Source organism: Taudactylus pleione, unplaced genomic scaffold (genome assembly GCF_031769625.1).
Source record: "Taudactylus pleione unplaced genomic scaffold, aTauple2 ptg000964l, whole genome shotgun sequence".
In the NCBI taxonomy this organism is placed as follows: Eukaryota; Metazoa; Chordata; class Amphibia; order Anura; family Myobatrachidae; genus Taudactylus; species Taudactylus pleione.
Window position 1 is genome coordinate 747,366 of NW_028285365.1, and position 19,210 is coordinate 766,575.

The 19,210-nt window shown below is 34.0% G+C and overlaps 1 protein-coding gene across 1 annotated transcript in view; it reads left to right on the plus strand.

The window, feature by feature from the left end:
* GRM7 (glutamate metabotropic receptor 7) overlaps nucleotides 1-19,210 on the plus strand; it is a 626,056-nt gene that overhangs the window by 234,591 nt on the left and 372,255 nt on the right. Inside the window, exon 2 of the mRNA XM_088460040.1 lies at nucleotides 7,840-8,056. Within this exon, the coding sequence (XP_088316166.1) occupies nucleotides 7,840-8,056 (217 nt within the window). The remainder of the gene's footprint in view (nucleotides 1-7,839; nucleotides 8,057-19,210) is intronic.

The window sequence follows — 19,210 nt, forward strand, 5'->3', positions numbered from 1 at the left end:
ACCTTATATAGGATCCAAAACCCGCGAGACTCGGAAGGCGGGATGATGACGTTTTGCCTCGATTTCAGATCCGAGTCAGGCGGGAAAAGTCGAGCCTGACTCGGATCGGACTCGGATCGGGGGGGCTCGGGGGGGTTCGGATTTCAGAAATCCGAACCCGCTCACCCCTAGTTAAGATACAGTATGCTATGTTGGTACAGTGTAGATACAGTATGCTATGTTGGTACAGTGTAGATACAGTGTGCTATGTCGGTGCAGTGTAGATACAGTGTGCTATGTGGGTGCAGTGTAGATACAGTATACTATGTCAGTACAGTGTAGATACAGTGTGCTATGTAGGTGCAGTGTAGATACAGTATGCTATATCAGAACAGTGTACATACAGTATGCTATGTCGGTGCAGTGTAGATACAGTGTGCTATGTAGGTGCAGTGTAGATACAGTGTGCTATGTAGGTGCAGTGTAGATACAGTATGCTATTTCAGTACAGTGTAGATACAGTATACTATGTTGGTGCAGTGTAGATACAGTATGCTATGTTGGTGCAGTGTAGATACACTGTGCTATGTAGGTGCAGTGTAGATACAGTGTGCTATGTAGGTGCAGTGTAGATACAGTATGCTATTTCAGTACAGTGTACATACAGTATGCTATGTCGGTGCAGTGTAGATACAGTGTGCTATGTAGGTGCAGTGTAGATACCGTGTGCTATGTAGTTGCAGTGTAGATACAGTATGCTATATCAGTACATTGTACATACAGTATACTATGTCGGTGCAGTGTAGATACAGTGTGCTATGTAGGTGCAGTGTAGATACAGTGTGCTATGTAGGTGCAGTGTAGATACAGTATGCTATTTCAGTACAGTGTAGATACAGTATACTATGTTGGTGCAGTGTAGATACAGTATGCTATGTTGGTGCAGTGTAGATACAGTGTGCTATGTAGGTGCAGTGTAGATACAGTATGCTATGTCAGTACAGTGTAGATACAGTGTGCTATGTCGGTGCAGTGTAGATACAGTGTGCTATGTCGGTGCAGTGTAGATACAGTATGCTATGTCAGTGCAGTGTAGATACAGTGTGCTATGTCGGTGCAGTGTAGATACAGTATGCTATGTCAGTGCAGTGTAGATACAGTGTGCTATGTCGGTGCAGTGTAGATACAGTATGCTATGTCGGTGCAGTGTAGATACAGTATGCTATGTCGGTGCAGTGTAGATACAGTGTGCTATGTCGCTGCAGTTTAGATACAGTATGCTATGTTGGTACAGTGTAGATACAGTATGCTATGTCGGTGCAGTGTAGATACAGTATGCTATGTCAGTGCAGTGTAGATACAGTGTGCTATGTTGGTGCAGTGTAGATACAGTGTGCTATGTCGGTGCAGTTTAGATACAGTATGCTATGTCGGTACAGTGTAGATACAGTATGCTATGTCGGTACAGAGTAGATACAGTGTGCTATGTCGGTGCAGTGTAGATACAGTATACTATGTCAGTACAGTGTAGATACAGTGTGCTATGTAGGTGCAGTGTAGATACAGTATGCTATATCAGTACAGTGTACATACAGTATGCTATGTCGGTGCAGTGTAGATACAGTGTGCTATGTAGGTGCAGTGTAGATACAGTGTGCTATGTAGGTGCAGTGTAGATACAGTGTGCTATGTCAGTACAGTGTAGATACAGTATACTATGTTGGTGCAGTAGTAGATACAGTATGCTATGTTGGTGCAGTGTAGATACAGTGTGCTATGTAGGTGCAGTGTAGATACAGTATGCTATGTCAGTACAGTGTAGATACAGTGTGCTATGTCGGTGCAGTGTAGATACAGTGTGCTATGTCGGTGCAGTGTAGATACAGTGTGCTATGTCGGTGCAGTGTAGATACAGTGTGCTATGTCGGTGCAGTGTAGATACAGTGTGCTATGTCTGTGCAGTGTAGATACAGTGTGCTATGTCGGTGCAGTGTAGATACAGTATGCGTTGTCGGTGCAGTTTAGATACAGTATGCTATGTCGGTACAGTGTAGATACAGTATGTAATGTGGGTGCAGTGTAGATACAGTATGCTATGTCGGTGCAGTGTAGATACAGTGTGCTATGTCGGTGTAGTGTAGATAAATGTCGGTACAGTGTAGATACAGTGTGTTATGTCAGTGCAGTGTAGATACAGTGTGCTATGTCGGTGCAGTGTAGATACAGTGTGCTATGTCGGTGCTGTTTAGATACAGTATGCTATGTTGGTACAGTGTAGATACAGTGTACTATGTTGGTGCAGTGTAGAAACAGTATGTTATGTTGGTACAGTGTAGATACAGTGTGCTATGTTGGTGCAGTGTACATACAGTATGCTATGTTGGTGCATTGTAGATACAGTATGCTATGTTGGTGGAGTGTAGATACAGTATACTATGTCAGTAAAGTGTAGATACAGTGTGCTATGTCGGTGCAGTTTAGATACAGTATGCTATGTTGGTACAGTGTAGATACAGTATGCTATGTTGGTGCATTGTAGATACAGTATGCTATGTTGGTACAGTGTAGATACAGTGTGCTATGTCGGTACAGTGTAGATACAGTATGCTATGTTGGTGCATTGTAGATACAGTATGCTATGTTGGTGGAGTGTAGATACAGTATACTATGTCAGTACAGTGTAGATACAGTTTGCTATGTTGGTGCAGTGTAGATACAGTATGCTATGTTGGTGAAATGTAGATACAGTATGCTATGTCGGTTTAGTGTAGATACAGTGTGCTATGTCGGTGCAGTGTAGATACAGTGTGCTATGTCGGTGCAGTGTAGATACAGTGTGCTATGTCGTTGCAGTGTAGATACAGTATGCTATGTCGGTACAGTGTAGATACAGTATGCTTTGTTGGTGCAGTGTAGATACAGTATACTATGTTGGTGCAGTGTTGATACAGTGTGTTATGTTGGTGAAGTGTAGATACAGTATGCTATGTTGGTGCAGTGTAGATACAGTATACTATGTTGGTGCAGTGTAGATACAGTGTGCTATGTTGGTGAAGTGTAGATACAGTGTGCTATGTCGGTGCAGTGTAGATACAGTATGCTATGTCGGTACAGTGTAGATACAGTATGCTATGTCGGAACAGTGTAGATACAGTATGCTATGTCGGTGCAGTGTAGATACAGTATGCTATGTCGGTGCAGTGTAGATACAGTGTGCTATGTTGGTGCAGTGTAGATACAGTATGCTATGGTGGTGCAGTGTAGATACAGTATGCTTTGTCGGTGCAGTGTAGATACAGTGTGCTATGTCGGTGCAGTTTAGATACAGTATGCTATGTTGGTACAGTGTAGATACAGTGTACTATGTTGGTGCAGTGTAGAAACAGTATGTTATGTTGGTACAGTGTAGATACAGTGTGCTATGTTGGTGCAGTGTACATACAGTATGCTATGTTGGTGCATTGTAGATACAGTATGCTATGTTGGTGGAGTGTAGATACAGTATACTATGTCAGTAAAGTGTAGATACAGTGTGCTATGTCGGTGCAGTTTAGATACAGTATGCTATGTTGGTACAGTGTAGATACAGTATGCTATGTTGGTGCATTGTAGATACAGTATGCTATGTTGGTACAGTGTAGATACAGTGTGCTATGTCGGTACAGTGTAGATACAGTATGCTATGTTGGTGCATTGTAGATACAGTATGCTATGTTGGTGGAGTGTAGATACAGTATACTATGTCAGTACAGTGTAGATACAGTATGCTATGTTGGTGCAGTGTAGATACAGTATGCTATGTTGGTGAAGTGTAGATACAGTATGCTATGTCGGTTTAGTGTAGATACAGTGTGCTATGTCGGTGCAGTGTAGATACAGTGTGCTATGTCGGTGCAGTGTAGATACAGTGTGCTATGTCGTTGCAGTGTAGATACAGTATGCTATGTCGGTACAGTGTAGATACAGTATGCTTTGTTGATGTCGGTACAGTGTAGATACAGTATGCTATGTCGGAACAGTGTAGATACAGTATGCTATGTCGGTGCAGTGTAGATACAGTATGCTATGTCGGTGCAGTGTAGATACAGTGTGCTATGTTGGTGCAGTGTAGATACAGTATGCTATGGTGGTGCAGTGTAGATACAGTATGCTTTGTCGGTGCAGTGTAGATACAGTATGCTATGTTGGTGCAGTGTAGATACAGTGTGCTATGTTGGTGCAGTGTAGATTCAGTGTGCTATTTCGGTACAGTGTAGATACAGTATGCTATGTTGGTGCAGTGTAGATACAGTATGCTATGTTGGTGCAGTGTAGATACAGTGTGCTATTTCGGTACAGTGTAGATACAGTATGCTATGTCGGTGCAGTGTAGATACAGTATGCTATGTCGGTGCAGTGTAGATACAGTAAGCTATGTCGGTGCAGTGTAGATACAGTGTGCTATTTCGGTACAGTGTAGATACAGTATGCTATGTTGGTGCAGTGTAGATACAGTACGCTATGTCGGTGCAGTGTAGATACAGTGTAGATACAGTATGCTATGTTGGTGCAGTGTAGATACAGTATGCTATGTCGGTGCAGTGTAGATACAGTATGCTATGTCGGTGCAGTGTAGATACAGTGTTCTATGTTGGTGCAGTGTAGATACAGTATGCTATGTTGGTGCAGTGTAGATACAGTATGCTATGTTGGTATAGTGTAGATACAGTATACTATGTCGGTGCAGTGTAGATACAGTATGCTATGTCTGTGCAGTGTAGATACAGTGTTATATGTCGGTGCAGTGTAGATACAGTGTGCTATGTCGGTGCAGTGTAGATACAGTATACTATGTTGGTGCAGTGTAGATACAGTATGCTATGTTGATGCAGTGTAGATACAGTGTGCTATGTCGGTACAGTGTAGATACAGTATGCTATGTCGGTACTGCGTAGATACAGTATACTATGTTGGTGCAGTGTAGATACAGTATACTATGTCTGTGCAGTGTAGATACAGTGTGCTATGTTGGTGAAGTGTATATACTGTATGCTATGTTGGTGCAGTGTAGATACAGTATGCTATGTCGTGCAGTGCAGTGTAGATACAGTGTGCTATGTTGGTGCAGTGTAGATACAGTATGCTATGTTGGTGCAGTGTAGATACAGTGTGCTATGTTGGTGCAGTGTAGATACAGTATGCTTTGTTGGTGCAGTGTAGATACAGTATGCTCTGTCGGTGCAGAGTAGATACAGTGTGCTATGTTGGTGCAGTGTAGGTACAGTATGCTATGTCGGTGCAGTGTAGATACAGTATGCTATGTTGGTGCAGTGTAGATACAGTGTGCTATTTCGGTACAGTGTAGATACAGTATGCTATGTTGGTGCAGTGTAGATACAGTATGCTATGTCGGTGCAGTGTAGATACAGTATGCTATGTCGGTGCAGTGTAGATACAGTGTTCTATGTTGGCGCAGTGTAGATACAGTATGCTATGTTGGTGCAGTGTAGATACAGTATGCTATGTTGGTGCAGTGTAGATACAGTATGCTATGTTGGTATAGTGTAGATACAGTATACTATGTTGGTGCAGTGTAGATACAGTATGCTATGTCTGTGCAGTGTAGATACAGTGTTATATGTCGGTGCAGTGTAGATACAGTGTGCTATGTTGGTGCAGTGTAGTTACAGTATGCTATGTTGGTGCAGTGTAGATACAGTATGCTATGTTTGTGCAGTGTAGATACAGTATGCTATGTTGGTATAGTGTAGATACAGTATACTATGTCGGTGCAGTGTAGATACAGTATGCTATGTCTGTGCAGTGTAGATACAGTGTTATATGTCGGTGCAGTGTAGATACAGTGTGCTATGTTGGTGCAGTGTAGATACAGTATGCTATGTCTGTGCAGTGTAGATACAGTGTTATATGTCGGTGCAGTGTAGATACAGTGTGCTATGTTGGTGCAGTGTAGATACAGTATGCTATGTTGGTGCAGTGTAGATACAGTATGCTATGTTGGTGCAGTGTAGATACAGTGTGCTATGTTGGTGCAGTGTAGATACAGTATGCTATGTCTGTGCAGTGTAGATACAGTGTTATATGTCGGTGCAGTGTAGATACAGTGTGCTATGTTGGTGCAGTGTAGATACAGTATGCTATGTTGGTGCAGTGTAGATACAGTGTGCTATGTTGTTGCAGTGTAGATACAGTATACTATATCGGTACAGTGTAGATACAGTATACTATGTCGGTACAGTGTAGATACAGTGTGCTATGTTGGTGCAGTGTAGATACAGTATACTATGTCGGTACAGTGTAGATACAGTATACTATGTCGGTACAGTGTAGATACAGTGTGCTATGTCGGTGCAGTGTAGATACAGTATGCTATGTCGGTGCAGAGTAGATACAGATTTTCATTTTTCTGAGCCTGTAACATGACAGTTAGGAGCTGATTGTCTGGTGCTTTATCAGTCACAATTTTATCTCCCTCCAAGCTTTCATGAATACCCCCCAGTATGCATTGTCGGTGCGTTGTATTCTTTCCAAAATGAGATAGTGTATTGCTCGCAAGCTCCGTATCTATTGTATTGTAATGTACATTCTCTGTATATATCTCATCTCCCAATGCTACCACCACTCTCTTACATAACTCTTCTGTATCCTTCCTCCCCTGGTTACTGTCCTTTATGGAAAATAATGTTAACCTGTATTGTGATTATCATGTTCTTGGATGGGATGTTAAATGACTATGGAGCCTGATTATTATGCCTCACATTCTTGCCCCAATAAGTATATACAACTACTGTATATAGTGTAAGTATATACGGCAATAAGACATTATTTATCGGGTAGTTTATCAACTTTAATTTGCCGAGACAAGGGCTCCAATAAGATGGCTCCACCAATTACCCAGTTTTACTAACGTCTATATCACTATTTAGAAGTGTATCTGATATGATGGGGCTCATTTATCAACAAGTTTCATCATACGCAACAAGTGATAAATCTCGCTACGTATGATTAATGATGCTCCAGCCAATCAGCTCCCAACTGTCATTTTTCAAACAGGTGACAGTTGGGAGCTGATTGGCTGGAGCATCATTAATTATACGCAACAAGTTTTATCATCCATTGCGTATGATAAAACTGGTTGATAAATGAGGCCCTTAGGGGTCTATTTACTAAGCAGTGTTAGGAGACAGAGTGAAAAGTGATAAGAAAGTGATAAGGTGCCAGCCAATCAGCTCCCAACTGTCATCTCACAGGCTGTGTTTGAAAAATGACAGTTGGGACATAATTGCCTACTTTTGAAAAAGCATTTCAGGGAGATTGTGAAAGCAGCACCTGTGAGCGCGTGTTACAGTGGGCGTGTACTGATAAATCTGAGAGGCGTGTCCTACATGTGATGGGCGTGTACTGTTAAATCTGAGAGGCGTGTCCTAAACCTGACTTACATCCAAATGTAACCAGCCCAAAAGCAGTCAGTAAGATCTGTTTGTTGATGAAAACACACTAAAACTTTAAAGAAATTCATAAGGATCATTGTGCTTTATAATAACCAATGCAAGGAAATGACACTAAAGATCCCATTTGAATGTATATATCTCTGTTTTTTAATATAACAGCTTCATAATGGGGGTAAGGATGAAATGAGGGAGTTTGCTAGAGTCTTCAGGGAGACAGGGAGATTGCTACTATTTCAGGGAGTCTCCCTGACAATGAGGGAGAGTTGGCAAGTATGAGTTGGGAGCTGATTGGCTGGCACCTTATCACTTTTCACTCTGTCTCCTAACACTGCTTAGTAAATAGACCCCACAGTATGTCCGTGTAAGAGAGCTGCTGGTGTTCATTTTTTCTCCTTTTTGTCCCCCGCAGATCCCACAGATCAGTTACGGCTCCACTGCCCCCGAGCTGAGCGATGACCGACGCTACGATTTCTTTTCCAGAGTGGTCCCCCCAGATTCCTTCCAGGCTCAAGCCATGGTGGATATAGTGAAAGCCATGGGATGGAACTACGTGTCCACACTGGCGTCTGAAGGAAGCTATGGCGAGAAGGGGGTGGAGTCTTTTATGCAGATCTCTCGGGAAGAAGGTACGGTATAACAGAGGAATAACAGGCTGGGTAACTGGTGGTCAGTTGTAGGGGAGAGCAGCTATAATGGACAATGCACAGCTTGGATATCATGGCTGAGCATAGCACAGCTAACTCATTTTGGTGCCTATTTATTCAAATTGAAATTATTGCTATCATTATCTATATTATTACTATTATCATGGACTCGCAAAGTGCCATAGTGCTCTGCAGCGCCAGACAGTGAGGAAAATAGGGCTTGGATAAAACAGGGACAAACTAGCTAGTGAAAATAAGTGCAGGGGCACGTAAGGCTTTGAAGTCCACTAGTAACAGACAGAAAAGCAAAATAACATCTATTTCTTTCTCTGTAAAAATAAATACAAATAATACAACAGTGCTGGGTTCTAAAGATAAAGCAATTTTTAATGCATCTATTCTGGTAAAACCATTAATAGATAATTCATAAAAAGAGACCCCTGAGAAAAAGCATAGGGGATACAATCATCGGGAAGAGCTGGCGACAAGCAGCGCCAGTGGGGATATCAATGGCGGTAATCCCATAAATAAGGTCAAACAAAAACAGACCCTTGGATACATTTACAGGACATGTACAGTCAGGGGATGAGGACAGAACATATACCACATATTACACTGTTCCACTATGGCGCATTATTCGGATTAGCGGTTACAGGGCTTGAGTCAGCGTTGTACGCTATTTCCAACGCTGCTGCAATTCTGTACGCAGCAGATGTGTTAAAATATGACGCCGTTATTTGTATTGGAACTCCCTACAGGCGCCTTCGCTAATCCCAGCAGCTCCGTACTAATACGTAGCTGCATACATAGAACCTTCGATAATCAGCCTCCGGAGTGACTCTATAGTCATGCTCAGTGACCACCTAAAGTGAGATGTTTTGTGCATACAGGACAGCAGGCGCAGGCAGCTACATGCCCTGAAAATGGTTGCGACACGCTCATGTTTTTGGCGGCACACCCTGTTTCCTCCCCCAAACGCTTCTTACTGTAACTGTCAGTCACTCTGCGAGTAAAAAGTTCCTGCTTGCGCCTACGGTAATGGACTTTAATGCATGCGCAGTGTGACGTATGGGCAGACGGACGATAATCTCACACATGCGAAAACATCGGATGACTGCAGCGCACTTTCCTGAGCCTGGGTCAGAGACTGGAATGAGCTAATTGAAGTCACCATAGCTGTCACTATTCAGTGTGCGGAGAGGCGGTTTATTGTGAGGAATGTATTGGCAGTATAGTATAATGTATATAGTATAGTATAATGTATATAATATAGTATAGTATAATGTATATAGTATATAGTATAATGTATGTAGTATAGTATAATGTATATAGTATAGTATAATGTATGTAGTATAATGTATATAGTATAATGTATAATGTATATAATATAGTATAGTATAATGTATATAGTATAGTATAATGTATATAATATAGTATAGTATAATGTATATAGTATATAGTATAATGTATGTAGCATAGTATAATGTATATAGTATATTATAATGTATATAGTATAGTATAATGTATATAGTATATAGTATAGTATAATGTATATAGTATAGTATAATGTATATAGTATAGTATAATGTATGTAGCATATAGCATAGTATAATGTATATAGTATAGTATAATGTATATAGTATAGTATAATGTATGTAGCATATAGTATAGTATAATGTATATAGTATAGTATAATGTATATAGTATAGTATAATGTATGTAGTATATAGTATAGTATAATGTATATAGTATATTATAATGTATGTAGTATAGTATAATGTATATAGTATAGTATAATGTATGTAGTATAGTATAATGTATATAGTATAGTATAATGTATATAGTATATTGTATAGTATAATGTATATAGTATAGTATAATGTATATAGCATAGTATAATGTATATAGTATAGTATAATGTATGTAGTATATAGTATAGTATAATGTATGTAGTATAGTATAATGTATGTAGTATAGTATAATGTATATAGTATAGTATAATGTATGTAGTATAGTATAATGTATATAGTATAGTATAATGTATGTAGTATAGTATAATGTATATAGTATATTGTATAGTATAATGTATGTAGTATAGTATAATGTATGTAGCATAGTATAATGTATATAGTATAGTATAATGTATATAGCATAGTATAATGTATATAGTATAGTATAATGTATATAGTATAGTATAATGTATGTAGCATATAGCATAGTATAATGTATATAGTATAGTATAATGTATATAGTATAGTATAATGTATGTAGCATATAGCATAGTATAATGTATATAGCACAGTATAATGTATATAGTATAGTATAATGTATATAGTATAGTATAATGTATGTAGCATATAGCATAGTATAATGTATATAGCATAGTATAATGTATATAGTATAGTATAATGTATGTAGCATATAGCATAGTATAATGTATATAGCATAGTATAATGTATATAGTATAGTATAATGTATATAGTATAGTATAATGTATGTAGCATATAGCATAGTATAATGTATATAGTATATAGTATAATGTATATAGTATAGTATAATGTATATAGTGTATAGTATAATGTATATAGTATAGTATAATGTATATAGTGTATAGTATAATGTATATAGTATAGTATAATGTATATAGTATATAGTATAATGTATATAGTGTATAGTATAATGTATATAGTATAGTATAATGTATGTAGCATATAGCATAGTATAATGTATATAGCATAGTATAATGTATATAGTATAGTATAATGTATGTAGCATATAGTATAGTATAATGTATATAGTATAGTATAATATATATAGTATTTAGTATAGTATAATGTATATAGTATAGTATAATGTATGTAGCATATAGTATAGTATAATGTATATAGTATAGTATAATATATATAGTATTTAGTATAGTATAATGTTTCATAGTATAGTATAATATATATAGTTATTTAAGTATAGTATAATGTATATAGTACAGTATAATGTATATAGTATATAGTATAGTATAATGTATACAGTATATTGTATAGTATAATGTATATAGTATAGTATAATGTATATAGTATATAGTATAATGTATATAATATAGTATAGTATAATGTATATAGGATAGTATAATGTATATAGTATATAGTATAGTATAATGTATATAGTATAGTATAATATATAGTATAGTATAATGTATATAGTATAGTATAATATATATAGTATATAGTATAGTATAATGTAATTAGCATAGTATAATGTATATAGTATAGTATAATGTATGTAGCATATAGAATAGTATAATGTATATAGTATAGTATAATACATATAGTGTATAGTAATGTATATAGTATAATATATATAGTATTTAGTATAGTATAATGTATATAGTATAGTATAATGTATACAGTATATTGTATAGTATAATGTATATAGTATAGTATAATGTATATAGTATATAGTATAGTATAGTATAATGTATATAATATAGTATAGTATAATGTATATAGTATATAGTATAGTATAATGTATATAGTATAGTATAATGTATATCGTATAGTATAATGTATATAGTATAGTATAATGTATGTAGCATATAGTATAGTATAATGTATATAGTATAATACATATAGTGTATAGTATAGTATAATGTAATTAGCATAGTATAATGTATATAGTATATAGTATAATGTATATAGTATAGTATAATATATATAGTTTATAGTATAGTATATAGTATAGTATAATGTATGTAGTATAGTATAATGTATATAGTGTATAGTATAATGTATATAGTATAGTATAATGTATGTAGCATATAGCATAGTATAATGTATATAGTATAGTATAATGTATGTAGTATAGTATAATGTATATAGTATAGTATAATGTATGTAGCATATAGTATAGTATAATGTATATAGTATAGTATAATATATATAGTATTTAGTATAGTATAATGTATATAGTATAGTATAGTATAATGTATGTAGCATATAGTATAGTATAATGTATATAGTATAGTATAATATATATAGTATTTAGTATAGTATAATGTTTATAGTATAGTATAATATATATAGTATTTAGTATAGTATAATGTATATAGTACAGTATAATGTATATAGTATATAGTATAGTATAATGTATACAGTATATTGTATAGTATAATGTATATAGCATAGTATAATGTATATAGTATATAGTATAATGTATATAATATAGTATAGTATAATGTATATAGGATAGTATAATGTATATAGTATATAGTATAGTATAATGTATATAGTATAGTATAATATATAGTATAGTATAATGTATATAGTATAGTATAATATATATAGTATATAGTATAGTATAATGTAATTAGCATAGTATAATGTATATCGTATAGTATAATGTATATAGTATAGTATAATGTATGTAGCATATAGAATAGTATAATGTATATAGTATAGTATAATACATATAGTGTATAGTAATGTATATAGTATAATATATATAGTATTTAGTATAGTATAATGTATATAGTATAGTATAATGTATACAGTATATTGTATATAGTATAGTATAATGTATATCGTATAGTATAATGTATATAGTATAGTATAATGTATGTAGCATATAGTATAGTATAATGTATATAGTATAGTATAATACATATAGTGTATAGTATAGTATAATGTAATTAGCATAGTATAATGTATATAGTATATAGTATAATGTATATAGTATAGTATAATATATATAGTTTATAGTATAGTATATAGTATAGTATAATGTATGTAGTATAGTATAATGTATATAGTGTATAGTATAATGTAATTAGCATAGTATAATGTATATAGAATATAGTATAGTATAATGTACATAGTATAGTATATAGTGTATAGTATAGTATAATGTATATAGTATATAGTATACTGTATATAGTATAGTATAATGTATATAGTATAGTATAATGTATGTAGCATATAGTATAGTATAATGTATATAGTATAGTATAATGTATACAGTATATTGTATAGTATAATGTATATAGTATAGTATAATGTATGTAGTATATAGTATAGTATAATGTGTATAGTATAGTATAATGTATATAGTATAGTATAATGTATGTAGTATATAGTATAGTATAATGTATATAGCATAGTATAATGTATATAGTATAGTATAATGTATATAGTATAGTATAATGTATGTAGCATATAGCATAGTATAATGTATATAGTATAGTATAATGTATATAGTATAGTATAATGTATGTAGCATATAGCATAGTATAATGTATATAGCACAGTATAATGTATATAGTATAGTATAATGTATATAGTATAGTATAATGTATGTAGCATATAGCATAGTATAATGTATATAGCATAGTATAATGTATATAGTATAGTATAATGTATGTAGCATATAGCATAGTATAATGTATATAGCATAGTATAATGTATATAGTATAGTATAATGTATATAGTATAGTATAATGTATGTAGCATATAGCATAGTATAATGTATATAGTATATAGTATAATGTATATAGTATAGTATAATGTATATAGTGTATAGTATAATGTATATAGTATAGTATAATGTATATAGTGTATAGTATAATGTATATAGTATAGTATAATGTATATAGTATATAGTATAATGTATATAGTGTATAGTATAATGTATATAGTATAGTATAATGTATGTAGCATATAGCATAGTATAATGTATATAGCATAGTATAATGTATATAGTATAGTATAATGTATGTAGCATATAGTATAGTATAATGTATATAGTATAGTATAATATATATAGTATTTAGTATAGTATAATGTATATAGTATAGTATAATGTATGTAGCATATAGTATAGTATAATGTATATAGTATAGTATAATATATATAGTATTTAGTATAGTATAATGTTTATAGTATAGTATAATATATATAGTATTTAGTATAGTATAATGTATATAGTACAGTATAATGTATATAGTATATAGTATAGTATAATGTATACAGTATATTGTATAGTATAATGTATATAGTATAGTATAATGTATATAGTATATAGTATAATGTATATAATATAGTATAGTATAATGTATATAGGATAGTATAATGTATATAGTATATAGTATAGTATAATGTATATAGTATAGTATAATATATAGTATAGTATAATGTATATAGTATAGTATAATATATATAGTATATAGTATAGTATAATGTAATTAGCATAGTATAATGTATATAGTATAGTATAATGTATGTAGCATATAGAATAGTATAATGTATATAGTATAGTATAATACATATAGTGTATAGTAATGTATATAGTATAATATATATAGTATTTAGTATAGTATAATGTATATAGTATAGTATAATGTATACAGTATATTGTATAGTATAATGTATATAGTATAGTATAATGTATATAGTATATAGTATAGTATAGTATAATGTATATAATATAGTATAGTATAATGTATATAGTATATAGTATAGTATAATGTATATAGTATAGTATAATGTATATCGTATAGTATAATGTATATAGTATAGTATAATGTATGTAGCATATAGTATAGTATAATGTATATAGTATAATACATATAGTGTATAGTATAGTATAATGTAATTAGCATAGTATAATGTATATAGTATATAGTATAATGTATATAGTATAGTATAATATATATAGTTTATAGTATAGTATATAGTATAGTATAATGTATGTAGTATAGTATAATGTATATAGTGTATAGTATAATGTATATAGTATAGTATAATGTATGTAGCATATAGCATAGTATAATGTATATAGTATAGTATAATGTATGTAGTATAGTATAATGTATATAGTATAGTATAATGTATGTAGCATATAGTATAGTATAATGTATATAGTATAGTATAATATATATAGTATTTAGTATAGTATAATGTATATAGTATAGTATAATGTATGTAGCATATAGTATAGTATAATGTATATAGTATAGTATAATATATATAGTATTTAGTATAGTATAATGTTTATAGTATAGTATAATATATATAGTATTTAGTATAGTATAATGTATATAGTACAGTATAATGTATATAGTATATAGTATAGTATAATGTATACAGTATATTGTATAGTATAATGTATATAGCATAGTATAATGTATATAGTATATAGTATAATGTATATAATATAGTATAGTATAATGTATATAGGATAGTATAATGTATATAGTATATAGTATAGTATAATGTATATAGTATAGTATAATATATAGTATAGTATAATGTATATAGTATAGTATAATATATATAGTATATAGTATAGTATAATGTAATTAGCATAGTATAATGTATATCGTATAGTATAATGTATATAGTATAGTATAATGTATGTAGCATATAGAATAGTATAATGTATATAGTATAGTATAATACATATAGTGTATAGTAATGTATATAGTATAATATATATAGTATTTAGTATAGTATAATGTATATAGTATAGTATAATGTATACAGTATATTGTATATAGTATAGTATAATGTATATCGTATAGTATAATGTATATAGTATAGTATAATGTATGTAGCATATAGTATAGTATAATGTATATAGTATAGTATAATACATATAGTGTATAGTATAGTATAATGTAATTAGCATAGTATAATGTATATAGTATATAGTATAATGTATATAGTATAGTATAATATATATAGTTTATAGTATAGTATATAGTATAGTATAATGTATGTAGTATAGTATAATGTATATAGTGTATAGTATAATGTAATTAGCATAGTATAATGTATATAGAATATAGTATAGTATAATGTACATAGTATAGTATATAGTGTATAGTATAGTATAATGTATATAGTATATAGTATACTGTATATAGTATAGTATAATGTATATAGTATAGTATAATGTATGTAGCATATAGTATAGTATAATGTATATAGTATAGTATAATGTATACAGTATATTGTATAGTATAATGTATATAGTATAGTATAATGTATGTAGTATATAGTATAGTATAATGTGTATAGTATAGTATAATGTATATAGTATAGTATAATGTATGTAGTATATAGTATAGTATAATGTGTATAGTATAGTATAATGTATATAGTATAGTATAATGTATGTAGTATATAGTATAGTATAATGTGTATAGTATAATGTATATAGTATAGCATAATGTATGTAGTATATAGTATAGTATAATGTATGTAGCATATAGTATAGTATAATGTATATAGTATAGTATAATGTATATAGTGTATAGTATAGTATAATGTATATAGTATACTGTATATAGTATAGTATAATGTATATAGTATAGTATAATGTATGTAGCATATAGTATAGTATAATGTATATAGTATATAGTATAGTATAATGTATACAGTATATTGTATAGTATAATGTATATAGTATAGTATAATGTATGTAGTATATAGTATAGTATAATGTGTATAGTATAGTATAATGTATATAGTATAGCATAATGTATGTAGTATATAGTATAGTATAATGTATGTAGTATATAGTATAGTATAATGTATATAGTATAGTATAATGTATACAGTATATTGTATAGTATAATGTATATAGTATAGTATAATGTATGTAGTATATAGTATAGTATAATGTGTATAGCATAATGTATATAGTATAGTATAATGTATGTAGTATATAGTATAATGTGTATAGTATAGTATAATGTATATAGTATAGTATAATGCATGTAGTATATAGTATAGTATAATGTATATAGTATAGTATAATGTATATAGAATATACATTATATTACCCACTGCATGAGCCGGAAGGTGGTGCTCATGAGTGAGCTCCAGCCTGGCTCTTGCAGTGGGCGCTGCAGAAGTCAATGAGAGTCTGTCTGACTCTCATTGGCTGCTGGTTAACACACACATTGCTGCCGCGCTGGCGGCGATCTGTGTGTGTTAGCACAGCCTGAGCCCGCCTGCCACCCTCCTCCTGGCGCTATTGGGTAAGCGCTCAGGGGGAGGAAAGGGGCTCAGCTGAACAGCAGAGGACCGGCGCTGGGAAGCCTAGCGCCGGTCCTGTGTAAATGTGTAGTGCTGACCGCACACACTGCGGTCGGTGCTACACTGCATAACTAGGGCGGGCTGGACCGTGGATGGTGGCGCCCCCCCGCGCCCCGCTGGTCCTAAGGCGCCCAGGGCACACGCCCTGCTTGACCCCCGTTAGTTACGTCACTACATGAAGTACTTGATCGGATCCTATGTAACCTGGCAGTCAGGTTTATGAAATCAGCGTGCAAAATTATGTAATCTTGTTAACTACTTTAACTAAGAGCCTTATTCAGAGATGTGCGCTATTGCCATGTTCGCGCAGCTGAGTGATAGTCGGCAATGAGCGCATGTAGCGAGGTACATTACCATAGTCGCTTAGCACGCATCTCTGAATCAGGCTCTAAGTGCATTTGCTGAGCGACACAGTTACTATTAATAATGACACATTTTAGGTATCTGTAGAGTGTTGTGAAATGTAAAAAATAACAATATTATCTTTAATATGATAGAGATGTGTCCACATCCATCTATCCACCGTGCGCTACAAGTCATGCTACACAGAACGCGGGAGCTCCATGTGACTCGGTAGCGCAGAGCAGCTTTTTGTGCGACTTCTACCTTCCGATGCATCTTATTGGCACAGTGATGCACATATTTAGCACAAGCTGATTAAAATGATATGTGGCATGCCTATGTTCTGTGTGTGACTACGGGTGTATCTGCATGCTAAACGCTACGTTACACTGTTACAGCCGCTGACACTGTAATGTAGCATTTCACACAAAACGGCGCTACCGAGTCACGCCATGGTATGGCTGCGACTAAAAGGGCTGCTTAGGGCACAAGGAGGCTAGATGTATGAGGACGGTATGCCGTCGTTAAGCCGGCGGACCTAATCCCGACAACCAGCTTCCCGACTGCTTAATCTCGGCGAGGGTTAAATGACAGGCACCTAAATCTCCTAAATGTCATTTTACCGATGCCAGGAGACCGGCACCCGGCATCCCGATTGAAGGGACACCGGATGCCGACTGCGGATAGCCGCATGGGGGGGGGAGGGTTAGGTTTAGGGTTCCCGGGGGGGACTTATGGTTAGGCACCCCCCCGGGAGGTTAGGTTTAGGCACCTCCAGGGGGTACTTAGGGTTGGGCACCGGCCCGGAGGACTTAGGTTTAGGCGGCGGGGAAGGGGGGGGTTAGGTTTAGGCACTTAGAGGGGGGATTAGGGTTAGGCACTGGAGGGAAGGTTAGAGTTGGGCACCCCTAAGGGAGGGTTAGGGCATACATGCCTACTCTCCCAATTTGGCCGGGAGCCTCCCGAAAATCGGGTGCCGCTCCCGCCCCCCGGAAAAGTAGGCAGGTCTCCCGACTTCTTCAGTCCCCCCCGCAATATAGCGCTAAACCCCTGCTGTGGAGGGGCTGATGACGTGAATCGCATCATCATAACCCCGCCCCCTGCCTCGCAATGCCGGAAATATCGGCATTGTGTAGCGGGAGCGGAGCCTAGATGATGTCATTGCGTGGCTCCGCCCCCAAACTCCGCCTCTAAACACTGGTAATTCATCTGGGCACGCCCCTCTATACAGGCCCCGCCCCCTGCTAAACCGACCTGGTTGCTTCCTCCCGCAGGAAGCAGCCAGAATGTAGGCAAGTATGGGTTAGGGTTAGGGGAGGGAATTAGGTTAGTCACTACTTACCTTAGGGACGATCAGGATTTTCACCCATGTCGGGCAGCTGCTGTCGGGCGGTAAATTATACCAATTCCATGAGGACACATCTGTACTGTACGGTCTCTTACACATTTGCCGTTTTAAAAGCAATTTTAAGTGTAATTCTGATAGGGGGTCGAACACCCCCAGGTGATCCGCCTCCAACCAGGCACAAAGGCGCCTCACTTGTGGTCAGAAAGGGACGTATTTTGTGTGGTCACACCCCTTACCGTAGTTTGGGCTTGATTCAGGTTCGGGAATAGAGTAAGATAGATAGAGCCAGTAACTGGGTGTGAAAAAAACAAGAATGTATTTGCACCCCTTTGCATTGCAACATTGTTTGTCCAGATA